This window comes from Danio aesculapii, chromosome 20 (assembly GCF_903798145.1).
Source record: "Danio aesculapii chromosome 20, fDanAes4.1, whole genome shotgun sequence".
Classification (NCBI taxonomy): Eukaryota; Metazoa; Chordata; class Actinopteri; order Cypriniformes; family Danionidae; genus Danio; species Danio aesculapii.
The window spans coordinates 32762064-32783760 of NC_079454.1; the positions used below are offsets into that span (position 1 = coordinate 32762064).

General features: G+C 35.7%; 1 protein-coding gene across 2 annotated transcripts in view; it reads right to left on the reverse strand.

The window, feature by feature from the left end:
• Positions 1-21697, reverse strand: part of stxbp5a (syntaxin binding protein 5a (tomosyn)) — a 166146-nt gene that overhangs the window by 59004 nt on the left and 85445 nt on the right. For both annotated transcript variants that reach the window (XM_056481621.1, XM_056481620.1), the window contains exons 6-7: positions 11623-11686; positions 5074-5157 (exon numbers count right to left, since the gene is read on the reverse strand). In XM_056481621.1, coding sequence (XP_056337596.1) covers positions 5074-5157; positions 11623-11686 — 148 coding nt within the window. The remainder of the gene's footprint in view (positions 1-5073; positions 5158-11622; positions 11687-21697) is intronic.

Consider the following 21697-nt stretch of genomic DNA (forward strand, 5'->3'; position numbering starts at 1 on the left):
TTGCTATGGACAACAAATGTGAACATTATTAGGCTATAATGTAAATGACTTATTATTCTATCTATTTGCTAAAAATAAAGTGAAATAGGCATTTAGTAGTAGGCTAAATAGCAGCATGTTGAAATTATGTGTCAAAATGCGTTTTCTAGGCTACTATAAAAAAATGTACAGTACAGTGCGTTTAATTTAGACTATTTATTTTTGTCCCTGTGCGCCGATCGGAGACGGAGTTCACTGCTGATATTCGTGTTGGATATTCTGAGAGCTTTATAGGGTGCTTCTCATTTCTTATTTGTGCATCCTCGTTTCCTTTCCTTGCTTTCTTTCCTCGTGTCTTAGCTCCACCCCTCCGGGATGCGAGGGAAGGACGCAAGGAAAAGACTCGAGGACCAAAGACACATCCTCGTATCGTTTAGCGTCACTTCAAAGCGTCGTCAATTAATGCTGGATTTGGCTTGCACGTTTGGATTAACTACATGTCTACATTAAAGTCATTCTCTATTCTCTAATAATCAATAAAGAAACATTCATTTAATAATAAAAATGAATGAGCCATTCAAATAAAGAGCCCAATCAGCAGATGGCGGGCGGGTGCGGTTTTAAAAATTGGTCAGAAATATTGGTGCGGATGGATGGCGGACGGATGATGAGTTTTGTGATGCGGTTGCGGATGAAATAAAATCTCTAATGTGCATGTAACGCCACTGGTTCGAGCAGGGCGCGAGCTGGCGATACCGGTATGGGAGACAAATGCTGTGAGGAGATTAATTCAATTCAATTCAATTCACCTTTATTTGTATAGCGCTTATACAATGTAGATTGTGTCAAAGCAGCTTCACATAAAAGGTCACAGTAAATAGGAACAGTGTAGTTCAGTTTATAGTGTTTAAGTTCAGTTCAGTTTAGCTCAGTTCAGTGTGGTTTAATAATCACTACTGAGAGTCCAAATATTGAAGAGCAAATCCAACGATGCGCAGCTCTACAGATCCTGAACCATGCAAGCCAGTGGCGACAGCGAAGAGGGAAAAAAAACTTCACTAAAGGCGGAAGTGAAGAAAAAAAACCTTGAGAGAAACCAGGCTCAGTTGGGCACGACCATTTTAATTTCTCCGCTGGCCAAATGTCTCGTGCAGAGCTGCAGTACTATTAAAGATAGTAAAGTCTAGATCAGATATGTTGCCAGCCGGAAGTGCGATATGCACATTAATAAAGCAGCATTTTTTAATGAAACTGTGTAACAATAATCAATATTTTTACAGTACTGTGATGGTTGGCTACCGGCTAAATATTGCAGAACAACATCTGTCGCTGAATCCGAGGAGTGAGGTTTACGCGATCACCAACTGGCTTCTGTTACATAAGGGCAAATATAAATGACCAAAAGATCATTTACTTATTTTACTCATACTCATTTTATTACTTATAATGTCCAAGACACTGATATTAATATTTAATGCTACTTTTGTGCCTTTATTAGCTTTTTTCTCGTCTATTTACTGGGTAAAAAATCTTAAATGATTCCATCTCCACCTGCTGGCGGAAAAGCAGCTGGCGATCTTCAATCTGCAATCTATTGCTTTTCCTGCAGTTCCCGGATGTAATGTTGAATTTTAACAGTTGAATTAGAGCCACTGAATTTATGGAAGCGAATATTTGAACTGAAATAAAATGAACTGAAAATTACCTTTTGAATATTATACATCGTATTTTTAAAGGGTATTGAATATTTTGTAAGTGAATCCTGGAAATTGAAAATGAATTATTGAATTTATAAGTACGAAAACATGTTTGAAATATTTTTAGTTGAACTATTCACAGCTTAAATAAACAGCTATGTTAAATTTCAGGACCTAAAAATACAAACCCTGCAATTCAAGTCATTAAAATGCAAGAACTTGTTAATACGGTGTATTATTTTTTTCAGTTTGTGCTATTCAACAAGCTTTTTAATTCAATACTTTTGGCATTGATTTTGTTCCATACAAAAGCCCTTGTGATCTCACTAATTTGGATGTATTTTTTTGTAGTCCTCAAACTTCGTTCGCTGTAGGCTTTGCTAAGCTAACTCTGTAAAACCAGTGTCCGCCTTTGCATTGAACTTTGAGCGTTTTACATTCAGAGATGTTGTTTATGTTCACACAGCTACATTACACATAAACTAAAGTTTAAAATATGATATCGTAGTGGACCACCCCTTTAAATGATATTTAAACAGGGAATCGAAGTTCAAACGTGATTATATAATTCATTCCTATCACCAGTTCATCTCCCGCTTGGAGCAAGTCAAGTACGCCCAGAGGGATTACAAAAGCAATACCCAGGTAACCACTTACAGCATGACCTTCTAACTAAACTTTCCAACTTAAACTATGTTAGTTTAAAATGTGTTAGGAAGTAGAAAAAAAAATTGAATAAAATAAAAATCCCTCTATGTACGCAAAGATCAATAAAAGAAAGAGCAAGATTATTAATATCTCTATTGCACACACAGAAAAAAACATGTCCATATACCCTTTATGCTACCTGCATAGATGCTTTCCCTTTCCTTATTTCAGCGTTTGCATCATCTATAAGTGCACAGCTCCTCACAGCCTCAGTGCTAATTCTACTGCTCATTGCACCTCGGTGACCCCTTCAGCACTAATAGCTTCCCATGATCTGATATGATGTTAATTCTGCTGTCTATTGCACTTCTGTGACCCCTTCAAAGATAAAAAGCTTCCCGGGCACCATCTGCATAACTAAAGACAGTCTGATCAACCTGTCTGAGCTTTTCCGCCCGCACTCTCCTTCATAATTACAAACAGCAAAGCGCTACGGGGGGTCTGACGGACAAGCAGTGGTGTTTTGTGGTTCGGGTGTGACTCTGTGCTGAGCTGAAATGACTCCTTGCTACCCCTTACGGAGCAGTGGATTGTAGGACATTTATCTCTGCTGTACTAATCAATCAAGTTAAATGAAGGCAGGAATAAATCAGACATCCAGCCAGGCGCAGTCATTCATCAGAGTACAGATGAGTTGTCCGCTGAGAAATTAACTCTACCTCACACACACACACACACGCACACACACACACACACACACACACACACACACACACACACACACACACACACACACACACACACACACACACACACACACACACACAGACACAATAAAAGTTATAATAAGAGATGGGTTTGGTGTATATGTGTGTTTGTGTGTGTGTTTTAAAACAGAATGTGTGTCGGGTTTAATTCCTTAGCGCTTTGCTTTGGGCACATCATGCTCATCATAATAACTAATGTACGCTGGCTGCCATTGTTGACAAAAGCCATCGAACCAGCTTAAACTGGAGTGGCAGATTAACTGTATGCTCTACGGGGGCTTTTCAGATGCATGGTAATAATTCTCAGGACATGCGGACAAAAAGACTATTTTTGGAAATATAATTAAAGATGCTGAAACCCACTGCCTATTTGAGCGATAAACATAATTCTTTATTAGGCAACCCTTCAAAAGTGAGGGGTCAGATTTCGTTTATTCTGTAAACTGGCAGTTTAATTAAAAATTTTATTTGACAGCAGATTTTTTTTACTGTAATAATATTCCATTATATGTACTGTACTTTTGAAAGAATAAATGCCCCAGTTAGAGATCTTCCAAAAAAATAAATATATATATATACAGTTCTATCTGGTTCTTGAATCTGATTGGCTAATAGCTGTGCAATATTCAGCCCCTTAACCCTCCACCCTTGTGTATTACTCCACCCACAAACAGCAACAAGCAGAAGGCACTCTACAGTTTGACAAATATTGCTGCTGTTGTACTTTTGAGGCTTTTTTTAGTCAAGAATGCAGTTGTTTTGATTGCAACTATGCAGTTTATTTATAAGGGTAGTGCCTATTTTAAAATACTTATAATTTCTGAGAGACAGCAAGTCGGCGGCCATTAGCTTGAGCAGAGCAAAGACAGTTGACGTTGTTCATCCACAAGATGGCGACAGAGACCGCATAATAAGCCCTTAGAGGATAAAAACTGCGTAATTTCAAACTACAGCTGATCAAATCATTATTAAACAGGTAATCGACATTCTAAGTCTATCTCTCTCTTTTGTATGTTGTAATGCTGTATTCATACCATATAATTGTAGTGTAGTGTAGTGTAGTAAAAAAAAAATTACTAATGCTTAGCTTCTTAGACTTCACACACCTGAAACTTGTCTATAGCACTTGTTCACTGCTGCTCTTATAGTTGTGTAAATTGCTTCCTTGTCCTCATTTGTAAGTCGCTTTGGATAAAAGCGTCTGCTAAATGACCAAATGTAAATGTAAATGTAAATGGAGTGTATTGAGTGTGAGTTGGGACTCACGTATCAGGAATGTTTGTATTTTGTTTTGGCCACTCTTTGTATCACCCTGAGTTAGTTTTTGGTTGGCCATCTGTTTGTTTCTAATGTGTACTGCAGACTAGTCCAGTAAAAAGAAAGAAAGAAGAAATGCCAACATGTGTTTAGCGTTTTTCCTTATTACAAACACATCAGTAATCTGGTAGTATTGGCGCTGCTTTGGCTTTTTCTGGGATAATAATTCTGATTTCAACTGTAGTTTGACTAATTCTGACTTCAAGATCACATCGCAATATTGATGCTGAAGCAATATATTGTGCAGCCCTAGACTGAACAAACAAACAAACTGTGAGACTGGTTCTTACTTTGCCTTTCACTAAAATCACTTGGGGGAACATTCAGTAACCCTATTAATATTCATGAGTCAAGCTGATCAGATTTATATCGCATGTTTTCAATTTTTAGAACAGTTTGATAAAGACGTCAATGAATGAATTGATTGAGAATAGATCTCAGCATCCAAACGCACACCACACATTCTCCTCAAAAACCAATGTTCCTTTGACACTGTAGCACCAAGCTGAACAAACTATGTGCCTACTTAAATAGATCTAATCAGCGGCCTTTATTAAAATCAAAACATCTCATGAATATTTGAGCAATTCATTTCCATATTCTAAGCGTTTGTGCCACTGCAGGCGACAGGAGCCTGGAATACAACATTGTGCGACAATACATACCTCATCGTAAGTGTACCGGTAGTCAGCTCTCTTTGACTTCAAATCCCACAGCACCACGATCCCAGACTCAAATCCTATTATGAGCTGCAACCAGAAGAAATATGGGGGGGGGGGGGGGGGGGGACAAGAAAAGAAGGAAAATACACCATCAGACTGCTGAACCTGACCTGTAAACTGAGTTCATGCAAGTGGCAAAGTAAATCTGTTTCAAGTAAATGAAAGTAAATGACGTGTTTCAACCAAGTAAACATTAAATAGCTGTTAGAGAAAATTGAAGTCCTTTTGTCAGGCTGTTTATTCAAAACAATTGTGCATTCATTTCTCAGCAAAGTCAATAAATCTGACAAAAAAAGCAAGTTGTCATCTCCATAAGTAAACTCTACATGTTTTATTATAAAAAAATCTCACCAGAAAATGAAAAGAGTAGCATTTATTCACTCTTAATAGCTTCATTCAAACATTTTGAACTATCGTATGTGAAAATAATAAAAATCATTTTATTTGCAAAAAAAAAACAATTTTTGCTCACTTAAAGAGGTTTTGGGCTGGCGCAAAAGTGTTAATGCAAAAAAAGGGAGATGAAAATGCATTTTTCTAACATAGTGAGAATAGTGAGAATTACACCCATGTGACTTATCCAACCCAGGCTCATTCTGAAAATGTAGCCCTATATACATTTCTGGAGAGCACCAAACACGCTCCAGAAGCTACTTTTTTTCAGTTTTTGTTTACGCGAATCCACCAAAGGCCGCTGTGTACACTTTTAAGATCTCAAATCTCTCTCGCGAGCACCATCCACGCCTGCTCTTCTTGCGTAAATCCACCAGAGGCCTGCTGTCAACTAACTGACTGACTGACTGTCTGACCAACCGACTGATTCCTCTTTCCACCCCTCATTCTAAACCCAACCGATATTGTTTTAAAAAGCAATGATTGACCAGCGCCGTGCTACTTCCCTAAACCCAACCGACAGTGTTTTGAAAAGCAATCCAGAAAAAGAAAAGCCCTGTGATATACCACGTTTTCAGATTTTACCACGTTCTCACCCTGTGATTTACTTCTTAATTTTATTTTTTGGCTTCTGTTTTTGTGTTACTTGCTTTCTGTAGCCGTTCTTCGCCGGACTTGAACCCTGTAATCACGGTCAACTCCTCTCTGCATCTCAAGTCCGTCGACGTACAACTGACAATGAGCCACTGGACAAACCGGTAACACCGGGAAAGCAGTCAGCTGCTAGCGCGAAAAAGAACAGCGTCATACCGCCCCATAGCACCCGCTTTAAAGACGAATTGCAGCCATATGTACTCTGGCTACATCATTTGCGTTTTCCAGAAATGTATATAGGGCTACATTTTCAGAATGAGCCTGTGTTGAACTATTCAGCTCCATTATGCTTGCCTTGTTTACTTTTGGTTACTGAGTTACCAACACTACAGTCAGCCACTCTAATATCTTGATGGAAACGCATGATGAGCTTAATGTTAGAATGGAAACCTGGCTACTTTCATTCCAAATCTGTTTGGCTGTTCATTCCTAATCTGTTTTTTAATAGACTTGCAGGCATAGTTTCAGTATTCATATACTTACTCTCATGTCCTTCAACATCCATCTTCAAAACACAAATGAGGATATTTAAACAAAGATATTGGGATTGTCTTTGGGATTTCTATTTTTCCACTTAAAATATATTCACTCAAAACTTTGATGCTTCAAAACATTCATGAAGAGATTTGTGAGACAATAAATCCTTCTGAATCAAGGTTTTTCTTCTAAGTCTTGTGAAGAGATATAATCACCCTACATGATTAACAGATTTAACTGACTTCTATTTGCATACAAACATTGACGAGAGGAAGTAAAAGCTTAACTGTACTGCGCAACAAACCACACTTGTTCTTGCACATTAAACAAGCACGACTCACAATAAATCTTTATTGCTGACCAATGTTTACTTAGGGAAAAAAGCTAAGCCTAAATTAAATTATAAACTAATCATGTGTTTTCAGAAGACTAACTGCTTTCTTCATATGGATTGATCTTTTTTTATTAGTCTATTTTTTATCAGTGTTTTTGTATTAGTTATTAGAACATTTTTTCAGCATTGTGGTTGAATAGACTTTCAATATAGACTTTTGTCAATTGCTCAGATTTAATCACAAATATCTTTGTGTTCTGAAATAAAATAAAATAAAATAAAATAAAATAAAATAAAATAAAATAAAATAAAATAAAATAAAATAAAATAAAATAAAATAAAATAAAATAAAATAAAATAAAATAAAATAAAATAAAATAAAATAAAATAAAATAAAATCGTTTGGGTTTGGAACAAAATGAGGGTAAGTAATTTTACAACTTCAAAACACACAACTCATTTTTTAATTGAATTTATTTAATTCAAGTATACGCTAATTGCACAAAAATACATAGGCAAAACTTTAGTTTAAACACCAACTCTCACTATTAACTAGTGGCTTATTATCTGCTTATTATTAAGATATTGGCAGTTTAATTGTACTTGTAAAGTACATATTCAGCATGATTTTATTTTACATCCATACCTTGACCCAACCACTACCTTAATAACTATTAACCTTTAAAGACCTAGAGCTATTTTGTGGGCACCTGGTGGGCCTATTTTATTTTTATTTTAGCAGTCAGCCTCAAGTGTCATATATTATTTTAAACGGGAGAACCTGAAGCTTCAATTTGTATCATTTAAAAGTCTTAAAATATTTTTTGGTCTAAAAAGATATTAACAGATAGAAAGTTTTCCAGAATTTTAAGAAAAACTATTTTTAAAAAAGTGGCATTTTTTAGTAATTACATACATAAACTCATGAAGTTTTTTTTCTTTAGAAGTAAATGCTATGATGTTTTATACTTCAAAAAAAAATGTCTACATCTAACATTCCCAGAGCATTTTATTTAAATGTTTTTCTAGGCTTTTTCAGTGAAAAAACTAGTACATTATATTTACTGACAATGTAGATGCCCAAGATGCGTGCAGTTTTAGTTTTCACCAACTTATTTAGCAATCAGCATCAAGTGTCATATCTCATTTTAAACAGGAGAAGCTAAAGTTTCAATCATTATCCTAAAAAATTCCAATTTTACATTTTTATGACTAAAAAAAGATTAAATTTACAGAATTTTAAGAAAAAATGAAAAATTTGAAAATTGTAGCATTTTCCACAGCTAACACAATCTCCTGAAGTTTGCTTTTGTTTCTTTAGAAAGTTATGTTAGGATGTTTTATACATCCAACATATATTTTGTCTACATCCAACATTCCCTAAGCAAGTTATAGCAATTTATTTCAATGTATTCTAAGCCGTTTTTCGGTGGGAAAAATTAGCGCATTTTATTTACTGACACCGTAGATGCCCAAAATTTCTGGGAATGAACTAAACAGAAAGATTGTTACAAAATAACAGAACACTAAAGCAAGTTTAACTTTTTCAAAATAATATATAGAATGAACAAATAAAAAATAATGCTTCAAAGTTCAAGTGAACATGGTACAAATCCTCAGTAAAAACTTTAGATATAAATATTTACTATACTATAAATATTTACATAACTAAACTAGATTCGATATGGACCATCCTTAGGTTTTATGTGCCAGCATGGATATGGTGTTGCCCCTGTTGCTCCTCAGCTGGAACCTTTGACCATCATGGGCATCTCTTTCAGCCTTAATGAACCTGCTGACTGTGGGTTTTTGTTAAATATAGTATATGTATATATGAAGAGTTCAGATGCAAAACCCTCTAAATCCATCTGACCTCTTTTCTTGTAAATAAGCATTTTCTATCAGTCTGCAATAATTAGGCTCAAAAGTTTCATTTTATATGTAATGAAAAGGTTATTATCTAGTAAATAAAATAACTTTTTTCATAAATGTCACTTTAGACAATTCTTTAGTTTTTAACAAATTAGATTTTGTTTTGCGTTAAAACCAGCTAAATCCACCTCTGCTTTTTTTGCAACCTCTAAATCCACCTATCAGGACAAGACGGTGTATTTAGTTGAAAAATTACTAAAGATGCAATTAGAAATTATTTTTACAAACATAAAACACATTACACAAACCACCTAAAATTAAAAATACATCTATCAAGTAAGTAGCGGTTCATTCCGCTGTGGTAATCCAGGAAAAAAGCAGAAGGAAAATGAATGAATGAAATCTGTCAAGTAAATGCATTAATCAATAATATTAAAACTGACATTAATTAAATCTTAACAATCTGTTGTCATTTCTGATATTTGGGGTTTAGATTTAATGCAAGTAGAGCAATGTAAACATTGTAAACTAAGCTTGTTAGATTCAAATATTGTAGTGTAAAACATTGTGAAACATCAATATCTGTGCATTGTCCATTAATATAAAAAGCTTATCAGACGTATGGGTAATATGAAGTAGGCTAATATAAATGTGTAGTTTTATGCATTATATTTATCTTTTAAAAAATAGCTTACATTAGCAGATAAATCACTAAGTGGGCCTACTGGGATAAAAAGGGGATGTCCCTCAGACAATTTTAGAAGCTGTCATTCATTCAGTCTCAACATACTCAAGGTCTTGGTCTCTTTTTCGTCTCGTTTATCCTCATAGCATCCATGTGGGATAAAAGAAAGGCATCTTAACTCTGTCTTTTGTGAAACGGTGTTGCCGTTTAATGTATAGTAAATCGGACTCATTCAAAGTAGCGCCAATAAGCAAACAAACGTTATGAATGCATGCTACACTTCCGACTGTACATCGTGTTTTCTTTTTCTTATAGAGTTTTGAGGTAAGGGACGTTTTCATTTGCCATCCACTGTTCTTGGGATATTGCGGCTTTTGCTGTCAAAGGCAAGTGGCGTTCAGTGGCTTTTGCAAACAAACTGTTATTTCTGAATAGGCTGACGGTGTGATTGGGATGATTAGGAGATAATCTATTTGTTGATGGTGTACTACGTACCTAAAGCATTCCCTCAACGTCATTAGCCCATTTTTGGCGGAAGTGGCATTTAGCGGCTTTTGCATCTGAACTCTTTATATATACAGTAAGTCTGTATAAATTGTATTAAGCTGAACTTAACTGATAGTTTGTGGCACATTTCTAGCAGGCATGCTGGGTGTAAGTAGAATAAACCTTAAAATAAGTGTTATTTTCTGTGCTTTTGCACAAAAATAATAAGTGTTCGTGTTTAAATTTCTGTTACACTGGGATTTAACTGTTTATATTATAATATTTATCAGTGTTACTATTGTGGTGAAGAGAAACTGCAATTAGGTTGACAAGGAGTTGAAACCAATTTAAGATTGCTAATGTATAGTGAAATTAGCACATGCTAGTCTGCAGATAAACACATAGCTATGAAGCTTTGAGTTACTGAGTTAAAGGTCCTGTGAAGTGCTTTGAAATCTGCATTTGTTTATTCAATGTTTGATGTAATTTCAACTGAAAAATTAAGAGAGGGTGGGACACAGAGTAGCTCCTCCCCCTTTAAAAAACAGCCAATAGCAAAACATTTTAATCATAGTGAGAGTGTTTGAGCATCAAACGAAAAGCAAATGAGAAGCGTCTTGAAAGGGTGGGACATGTCAGATACTTGAGAGAAACTGATGTGTGAGGTGACAGGAAAAAACATTGATCCATTTAGACGAAAGTGACAAATTGCAAGCTTTGTTTGTTTATATCAGTTTTATATTTTCTAAATGTGAATTTTGTCACTGTTTTGAAGCACACTAGGTGATAGATAGCCTTAAAACTAACAGACTGAAAATAACATCTAAATAACTATTTTAATTTCCTGGGACCTTTAAGTTTGTTTACTGTTTTCATTTAGTACAAAATCAAAAAATAAATTTCTAACTTAAAAATGAGAGTTAGTTTACTTACATTTTTGGAGGCAATCAGTTTCCACTAATATACCAAGCCCTCTAAATATGTCAGTTCACCTGTCAGCAGAGTTTTAAACATCTTTCTTCTCATCAGAGATTCAGTGATAGCATATGAATTGATAAAGTGTCAGAACCCTGTCAGCCAAGAGGGAGGGACAGTGTGCCTGAGGACTTTAAGACCCATTAAGAACTGAGCGGACCTGTTATGGATCGATGCCCCGTTCAGAGACAGAAGTGGGATAAGAGAGAAAGAGAGTGGATCAACACTGTAAAGGCGCCTATGAGGAGCTTCCAGCTGCCAGAGAAAGAGACAGACAGTTTGTCATCCATAGGAAGGCAAAACCCCAGCAGGTGTTAGCCGGTCTCTCCGCTCCCCTCTGACTGTGCACTGGCAATTAGCGAAGGTAAAATAAATGTCTAAAAAGATGCATTTGGAGCGTTTGTTCATCTCCTTCATATCTCCTCGATCATTTGTTTTGGAAAACAACATAATTTGCTAACAAGCTGTGTGAGATTAGACCCAATTACTGAACTGTGCTGCACTGTAGGAAAGCGGTGTATTATGAGTTCACAATGGAAAGAAATAAGAGCTTTGTGCCACGTAAGGGACATGAATTATTCATGACAGAGACTGTAGTTGTGTAGGCATCTCTTACCTTGCCCTCATCCATAGGATTGTCGCTAATGTGAACGACTGGGCCGGGGTGAGCCTTGGAGGACCTGTGGGAGAGAGACAGGTTGAGGATTTGGTTGAGCTTAGGAGAAACGATCCATGAGTTCAAATACATGACGGCAAATTTCATGACAAAGGGGAAATGATGCGTGGGGATGTGTGTGTTTGACTGTGAGATACAAGGAGAATGAGGAGAAAGGGAAGATATGACACTTTACCTTTTTTGTTATTTACACTAGTGTTCAATTGTTTGACAAAAAATGTCAACTATTTTTTAAGTATAATTTTGTGACCTTAATTATAAATAAGTCTCTCCATGGCGTCATTTTGTAGTTGTTGTTGTTTACAAGAATATAGTAAAAACTTTAAATACTTTATGCTAATTTGGGGCTCAAGAAACATTCCCTAACAATAGCAGTAACTGTAACTTATAACAACTGTAAATTATTCCCAAAATCAAAGGGGAATAAGAGTTGGATAACTGTCAAGATTACCAGCAATCCAGCTTGTGCAGATTGCTGGTAAACACACAGTATTGCTACTATAGAACTACAAATCCAAATGGACTACCAGATCCAGTCATGCACCTCTCACACACCTGGCCTAGATCCCCATGATTGCAGACAGACACTGCTGAAGTTACTCATGAATTGATTACTAGGACTATTTATACAGCACACACACACATGCTCGCGCACGCACACACACTTCTGAGTCTTGTTATACTTTTTGTGAACATTACAACACGTTTTCCTTGCCTTGCCTTTCGTGTTTTTGAACCTTGCTTTGTTTTGTTTGTTTATGTTGTATGCTGCCTCCCTTTTGACCATCTGCCTGTTATTGACCACGACTCTGGATTTCCTATCTGTCTGCCCCTGTGTTGACTGTTGCTTGCCTGACCATTCCGTTAAATAAACCTGCTTTGGGATCCTCACCCCTGATGTCAGCGTCATGCCAAGTTACAGATAGCAATCAGGTAGAAGTGCATAAACCTTACCGCAAGCCTAAACTTAACCTGATTAGCTGATTGGAATGTTGTTCCAGGATCAACACAGATGTTGATCCAGGAACATGTCCTACTTGGTAAAATCAGGTTAGGGGTTGGACAGTTGTACTGCTTAATAAGTTTGTTGAAATGTGTTTTAATAGGATTTTACTATTGGCAGTTTTAAAAAAAACAGCATATATTTAAAAAAAAACATTGTTTATCATTATTTGTATTCTTGCCTATTAAATAAATACATCTTAATTTGTAAAGTTGTTTGTATTGTGTCAAAACAATTGGATTAAAATGTTGTTAACACTTACAATTACGTTCCAGTTGTTTTTGTTAGTTAATAGCCAGCGTCAGGATGTGGACGCATTGGGGTGCTGTTTTTGCACATTTCAGTGTATATGGATAGATTACATCAAAAAGTGTATGTGTAATCTTGACAAACTATACATAAGTCTAAAAGTTACAACCCTCAAGCAGCCATGCTAGTTGTTTTTCAATGGGAAGCTTATAAAGAATGTATATGCTAAATTTGTGCAAGTTAAACAGAAAACGCTTATTAGATATGGAGTATATTTCATCGTAATAACACACACGCAATAATTGCTGTACATCAGGGTTTTTTTTTTTTAAAGGGTAGTCCACAGAACAACATCCCATTGAACACATTTAGTCCACCAACACAATATTGTTAAATTATGAATGGTTATTCATTTGTTTATGTCACCACTTCATCCGGAGGCCTGTTGTTTACATTGTTTACTATGTTACTTACGGGCTAAAATGGTGTCTTTGTAGTAAAAAAAAAAAGATGATATCATAGCTTACAGTGTTACAAATAAAATGAGATCACGAATAGGCTAAAAAGTCAAAGTTATAGTTACTAAAATCTAAACAATTTACTAACAATACAATGAATATATAATATTGCAGTATTTGTTCATCTTTCTTAACAGTAGTTCATGGAAATAAAGTTTTATATTATATAATGTATTTTTCATTAACTAACTAATTAACTAAAAAACTAAACAGTTACTGACTAATGAAATCTTATTGTAAAGTGTGATACTGTATTACTAAGGCACAAACAAGCAACACAGCAGAAGTTAAATGTCTTTCAGATTTTTTACACAATAAATTGAATTAGTCTTTTAGTCAAAAAGGATCATCACACAGATCCATCATCAAACAATTCTAAATAAATAATTTTAAAAAATCATATTAATCTCTATTATGTGACAACCAATATCTACACAAATGCACACCCATATATTACTAACACACTGATATCTTACAAATAGGACACCCAAACCCACAGACCGATATCCATATTAAAATCCATAATAAAAACTGACAGAGCAAATAAAACCATAATATATATTCAATCTGATTCCATTTCACAATGATTCAAAATCCCCAAAAGCTTGGCTGGAGTTTCGACAAGAACTCCAGCTCTGGCGTGGATCACAGAGCTTTATCATCACTGAAATGGTTTTTCCCTATTTAACAATACATTACAAAATCCAAGAGTGGGATTTTTGCCATTCAAAGCTGTTCAGAACGAAAGGCTATTTTGCATAATGCATAGAATAATCCATGACAGGCTCCTATAGCAGCATCTTGAATTTGATGCTGTCCAACCGAAACCAACTTTATCTGAACACTTCCATCTAGAAACGTACTCCATTAGGCTATTTGAAATCTGAAATATATGTCTCCGATGACATTCAGACAGTTGGTTTCAACCCCAGGATTATTCACAGCTAAAATTTCATTAAATACATAAAAGAAGCTTTGAGATCTCCCCAGGACACAATGGTGTAAGTGTGAAATTTTACAAGACCACTACTGCCCACTCACTTACAGCCAATGAATAATACACCCTCATTACTTCGGTTAAAAATTACCCAATGGATGAGACGGAGCAAAATATTTCATCCTTATAAATGCGGGCAGAATAAAAATGTAGGATATCTGCTGATATGTACTTAGTTACAGTTCCCTACTATCTATACCACAATTCACAAAACTATGGTCCACAAACGCATCTAAACCAGCCAGAGGGATGATTTGAATAATAATACAAAGAAATTGTAAATAAATAATTATTTTGAACATTAAATAAAGAGACAGCTTAGGATGACAAAAAGGTATAATGTATGCTATAATATCTCAAATAGTAATGTACTCTATAAGCTGTAATACTACTTTTCTGTATGCTTGTTTTAATAAGCAAGCAAGATGCACGTCTAATCCCCAAGCATTCATTGCAAGATTATTACACTGACCTTATAATTCATAAGTTAGAAGCAAAAGTTCCTTGTAAAATTGTTGTTTTATATTCATGCAACACAACTATGTAACTGCAGTTTCACAAGCATGTGCAGATGCTCACAGTTTATCAGAATGATTGGATATTAATTGAACAGTTTAACAACAACAAAAGAACAGTATCACAAGACTTACATTTTAAGCAAGTTGCTCTGTGTTTTAGCTCAGTTGTTCTGGCATCAAAAATAGTTCCAAACAAAGCTGGAGCAGAATCATGCAAACTTTAGAGGGGTGTTTCATACCTGAATGAATCATTTGAGTCAATGATTCAATGGTCATTCATAGTGCTTCATTTCGTACTTGCTTAATTTCCAAATGAATCGAGAAGGGTCTGGCTGCAGACCGAGTTCACATGCACTGTCAGACACTCTCAAGAATGTCTACACCTTACCCCGCCCCTTACCCTACCCCTCACAGTGCAGGTACCGTACAGGTGCAGTTCGTTGTCAGAATGCAGTTGTTTTGCTTGTTGATGATTAATTACCCAGGCCTTGTACAGCTCCGTCTTCTTTCCTAGTCTTTGGCTAGGCAGAACCTTGGTTTTTAGCACTACATAGTGTTGAATCTGGTTATCATGGAACATTATTTCTTGCACATGACCACACAGAACAACATTGTTGGCATCCAAAGACTTGTAGGCCTTTAACTTCTCTCTTGTAAAATCACTTGGAGCTTCAATGAGATTGTATACTTCGGGCTGGATACTTGGTCATTTGGTCTTATCCAATATTCATTGGGAGGGTGCTATTGCAAATGGATCTGTCAGATGAACGCTGCTCACTTTAACGTTAATTTTGCTGAATAGCTGTGCTTATCACTGGGTGACGAGCTGTTATAATACACTGAAAGCAGTATGTAAATAATATATATATATAAAATGTAATCAATATAACTTATTTCAAGGACAACAACAAACTCTGTACAGCATTGGATGTCATTCCCTTGCTGTAAATGCTGGCGCTCCTGGTTTTTTTCTGCCACCTCCCTGCACGCACATCCTGAATGTTTACAAACATGGTAATTCGTCTATTGGTTCCTCTCTAGAAACAGTAAAATTGACACTTTTGACAGAGTTTTTATTCCAGAGGTAATTTTACTCAACGTGGTGTTAATATTTTACTCCTTCATGTAGCACACTTAAAAAAATGTTTTGCTTGTTTAAACTACTTATATAAAATAAGCTGAAACAACACAATTTTTAAGATTTCATTCGGACAACTTAATTTTTAGTGTTAAGTTAGCTTAATCAATTTGTGTTGGGACAACATGAATGAATTGTGTGGAACCCTGCATTTTTTACAGTGTATTTGACTCTATTTTGTGTTTTTTTAAATCTACTCGCATACTATTTTACTCTGTTGAGAGCTATAAGAATTTAACACTGCTAGTTTTTTAACCATGTTCAGAGGAACAACAAATTTACTCTGCCACTATTTTACTCAGTTGAGAGTTGAACAACTCTATTATAATTTTTAAACTCTGTTTAGAGGAACTTCAGATTTACTCTGACACTATTTTACTTAGTTGAGAGCAATAAGAAATGGACTCTGCTACTGTTTACTATTTATCTATCCATGTGTTATGTGATGGACACTGACAATGAAATTGAGGATCTAAGTGCAGGGTTCATTCAACATAGAATTGTCAGGCAAGCAACGGTCAACACAAGGGCAACCAGATGTATACAGGCAAATCCAGAGTCGTGGTACAACAGGTGGAGGGTCAAAAGGCAGGCAGCAGACAATGTAAAGCAACAAACAAAACAAAGCAAGGGTCAAACACGGAAAGGTAAGGCAAAGGAAACGCTTCGTTATGTCAGAAACAATTAAACAAGACTCAGCACTGAAGTGTCCATCTAATCAGTTCATGAGCAGCTCCCAGCCGTGTGTGTGTCATCAACTGAATGAGGAACAGGTGCATGTGAGTGGTGCATCATTGGATATTTAGTACTTTAAAGTGGCAGATTTTAATCGTTCTTTAGCAATCAGCACAGGCTGAATCACTGGTGACTGTGACACCATGTCAGGCGTAAACCAGAACAAAACACACTCAAGATCGTCATCAAGAAAAAAACCAAACTAAACTAAACTAAACTAAACTAAACTAAACTAAACTAAACTAAACTAAACTAAACAATGTGTAATTAAATAATATAATTCATGATCTAGTATGATTAATAATAATATTTATTATATAATTGTTAAAGTCCCCTTCACAAGAGTACATTTTCTCTGATCCAGCACTTAAACCTAATTTTGACAGTTTGACAGCCCTGTTCTATACTGTACGTTACAAAACAAAGTGGCTTGCCATCAATAGGTGCTACTTCAGCTATAGCATCGCTGTGGATGCCCATAAGGCATTGATTGTACTGGCAGGAGTTTATTCCTTTGTACACTTTGACTACCCAGCAGGCCAACTGTGCTGTTGACGGCTCTCGGGCAAAGCCTTAGACGCCTATAGTGGTGACAGCCGTGGCATAGACAGGGGTCCTTCTCTCCCCTTCAGCTTCATTCTGTTGAGTTGTAGCATGATGAGGAGAGACAGAGCCATAGACGTCTGTTACGGTGATGGAGGTTCGACAGACAGGGCTTCTGATCTGCCTCTTTCTCCTACAGTGTTTACTGGGTGACTGAAATGTGACTGGCAGGCACGGGGGGAATAAAAACAACCCAGCTTATTGGTAATATGTGACATTGCCTATGTTTCTGCAAAACTGCAAATAAGTACTTAATGTATGTTCACGCATGTTTCTCTGTGGTTTGAAAATGAACTGAACACTAGAGGCAGTAAAACACCAGCAACTTTTTTCCTTTTCATTTTATGTGCTTCTTTTGAAAAATACTACATACAGACCTCAAAGCACTTTGATTTGTGTGATGTGAAAATGAATAAGTTTGTGTCTCATATTTATCTCCATGTACAAATGCATATTACATCTACAAATTAGCTAAACATCTTCATGTAATGTCATGTCATGACTTGAGTTTGAGTATTCTTAAAGCATTTTTTTTTTTCATTTTTCATTCATGTGCTTTTAGGTATTGTTTCTAAAGAAATTAACCTCTAGCCATTCTCAAAATGAATGCTCATTTTCAATTATTCTATTTATAATTATAGTTTACAAAAAAAAAAAAAGAATTATAGTTTAATAAAAAAAAATAGATAAATTTGTAGGATTCGAAAAATACATTTGAAAGTAACTAAATGTATTTATTTAAAATGCAGTGTATTGTAATATTAGCCATGTAGCAAAATCAGCCATATATATATATATATATATATATATATATATATATATATATATATATATATATATATAATTTCATTACTAAAAAAACAGTAAAAGCACAGAAAATGTACTAAATTTACTGTATGATATGCATAACATCCACTCACTGGCCACTTTATTAGGTACACCTTACTAGTACCAGGTTGGACCCCTATTTGCCTGAAAGGTAAAGGTATTTAATACTAGGTACTGGAAATATTCCTCAGAGATTTTGGTCTATATTGACATGATAGCATCATGTCCCAAAGGTGCTCTTTTGGATTAAAGTCTGGTGACTGTGGAGGCCATTTGAGTACAGTGAACGCATTGTCATGTTCAAAGAAAGCAGTCTGAGATGATTTGTGCTTTATGACATGGTCAGCAACAATACTCGGGTAGGCTACTCGGGTAGGCTGTGGTGTTGACACAATGCTCAATTGGTACTAATTGGCCCAAAGTGTGCCAAGAAAATATCCCCCACACCATTACACCACCAGTATGAACCGTTGATACAAGGCAGGATGGATCCATGCTTTCATGTTGCTGATGCCAAATTCTGACCCTACCATTCGAATATCGCAGCAGAAATCAAGATTCATCAGACCAGGCAACGGTTTCCCAATCTTCTATTGTCCAGTAATGGTGAGCCTGTGTGAATTGTAACCTCAGTTTCCTGTTCTTAGCTGACAGGAGGGGGGCCCATTGGATGGTTGTGCATGAAAATCCCAGTAGATCAGCAGTTTCTAAAATACTCAGACTAGCCCGTCTGGCACCGGCAACCATGCCATGTTTAAAGTCACTTAAATCACCTTTCTTCCCCATGCTGATGCTCAGTTTGAACTGCAGCAGATCGTCTTGACCATGTTTACATGCCTAAATTAATTGAGTTGCTGCCATGTGATTGGCTGATTAGAAATTTATGTTAACGAGCAGTTGGATAGGTGGCCGGTGAGTGTTCATCAATATTTACTAAGAAAACTGTTGCATAAAGGTGACTGAAATGCATTTAACGAAAATATTTAACAGACATTTAATAAAATAAAGAAGTGCTTCCAGTCAATTTGTTAAACAGTACATTTGTACTTAGTCTCAAGACAGAGAGCCTCCTGCAAAACACATACAGTATTGACAGACTTAAAAGTCTTCACAAGTATTGAGGAAATATTTTAGGAAAACATAAAAATAACAAACTGGAAAAAACAACCAAAAAAATCCACATTATAATTTTCATTATAATTAACATTCAAATTTCTGCACAATAATAGATAATAAAAAACTGTCAGGTTTAAATTAATATATAAAGCCTCCATTTATAAGCAGTATATAATACATCAATGTCTAATATAAGAAAATGCTCAATAATAGAGTTGAAAAGAAAAAAACAACAACATTTTAATCTCCAGCATGCATGAATGAATTTAATGTACAATAATCCACTGAGAAATGACCCTACACTCACATAGCACACTAACCAAACTCAGTTCATCAGGTCAGTGAGTATATTCAGCCCAGTTTGCACATGTTGTGCATGGGTATGTGTGTGTGTGTGTGCGTGTGTGTGTTTAGTTAAAGCACCGAGCGAGAGAAACAGAAAAAGACAGACAAGAAGAGAAGGGCAGCACTGGCACACAGAGGTCAAGGTGGTGATTGTGTTGAGAGACAGACGGATTATTCCTAAAACCTCCAGATTCCTAATTTACGTTCCCCCAGTTTCCTTCGCACACTCTCTCTCTCTCTCTCTCAGCCCTGACTTTAGGAGGAGCAGGCTGGATTTAGAGAGCTGATCACCATGGCAACAAGAATAGGATGGGTAAAAATCTCATTCTGCCACTCCGCTCTGTGTCTCATTCACTCAAGACACCTTATGATTACATAATTTCACCCCATTCACCTACACACACCCTCTCACCCAAATCCTTTCGGAGGTCCAAAAATAACGATGGCACTAAAAGCACGCAGCCTCTGTTCTCGCGATTTCCTTCTGATTGTGAGGAACGCATGTTGACTTGAAGTTCAATTTCCTGTCATTAGGAAAAACCACAGGGAAAGAGAAACATGGCACAGCATCTACTTCCATCCCTGGCAGCTGTGCACATGCACGTGTCTAAACCTGGATGCAGTTTGCTCACATTTAAATTACAACAGCTGAGGTAAAAACAAATCTCTGTTTCTGAAATGGACGATTCAAATAATTATTATAATTATTTGTAATATTATTATAAATAAGAGAGATTATTATTATCTTTTTTCATACCTCAACCAACAGCAACTTCCCTTTTTGACAAGTTTTTACTTGTATTTTTTTATACATTACTAATGGTTTCCATTCAATTTTATCTATTCACCTTCAAACTAAACAGACCGAAACACACACAAGCACACGCACACATACAGATATCTTTATTGGGACTAACCATAGATGTATTAATTTTATACTGTACAAACTATATATTCTATCCCACTAGCCCAATTTTAACACAACCCTCACCTGAAACTATGTGCATTTTTATATTTTCAGTATACTTTTTTCTATCTTATTTATAAACCGTTTTCCTCATAGGGTGCAAAGCAATTATTCACAGGCTCAAATTTGACTGGTATTGGTCCACACAATGTGTAGAACACAAGGTACTCAAACACATACACATCATGTTAGTTGCTGCTATTTTTGTATCTGTCAAATACTGTATATTTATTTTTGCCTAATTTTTTTGTTTGCAATTTGTCATTTTGAACACATAATTGCATGTAGTTCCAAATGGACATTTCACATAAATTTCCTTTAATTTATTTAATGTATAAAAAGCTTTAAATGATAAATACAATGTTGACACTGTACAATGATTTTCAACTGAGAAGTACAATTCCAATTATTTTTTTTAAGTTTTTTTTTCTCAACAGCTTACACACCAAATCTTTCCATGTCACACAATTTCTGAAACATCTCATTTAAAATGCAAAACTACACAGCAAATCTCCAAAGCCATAAGCTATTTCTCAGCCTTGAACTCAGTTTTTAATTGAATAAAACACTTTTTTCAAAACACTAATTCTCTTCCTCAAACACAAAAATCTAACAGGAAGCTACCTGCTTTTATTTTTCAAACACAACCAATCAAACTGAAACACTTAATCACCAGGTCACACACTTCTCAAATGTGGAAACATTCATTTCTTAACTGATTACAAACCAATCACTGCTTTACTGTAGTATAGGCCTATAAATAGGTCAAAGGTGACAGGACACCAGACTGTTCTGTGCCAAAACTGGTTTGCCACCTATTCACAATTTGTGGTTTTGTACCTACCATATATTCACCTTTTCTAAATCCTAAATCCCTCTAGAAAAGATTAGATTAGAGGAATTCTTCTCAGCCTGACTGTTTTACTGTTTTGCATCATACTACACTTTTTGCACTGTATACTGTTTTGCATCTGCACAACTCTGGTTTGCACTCCTTG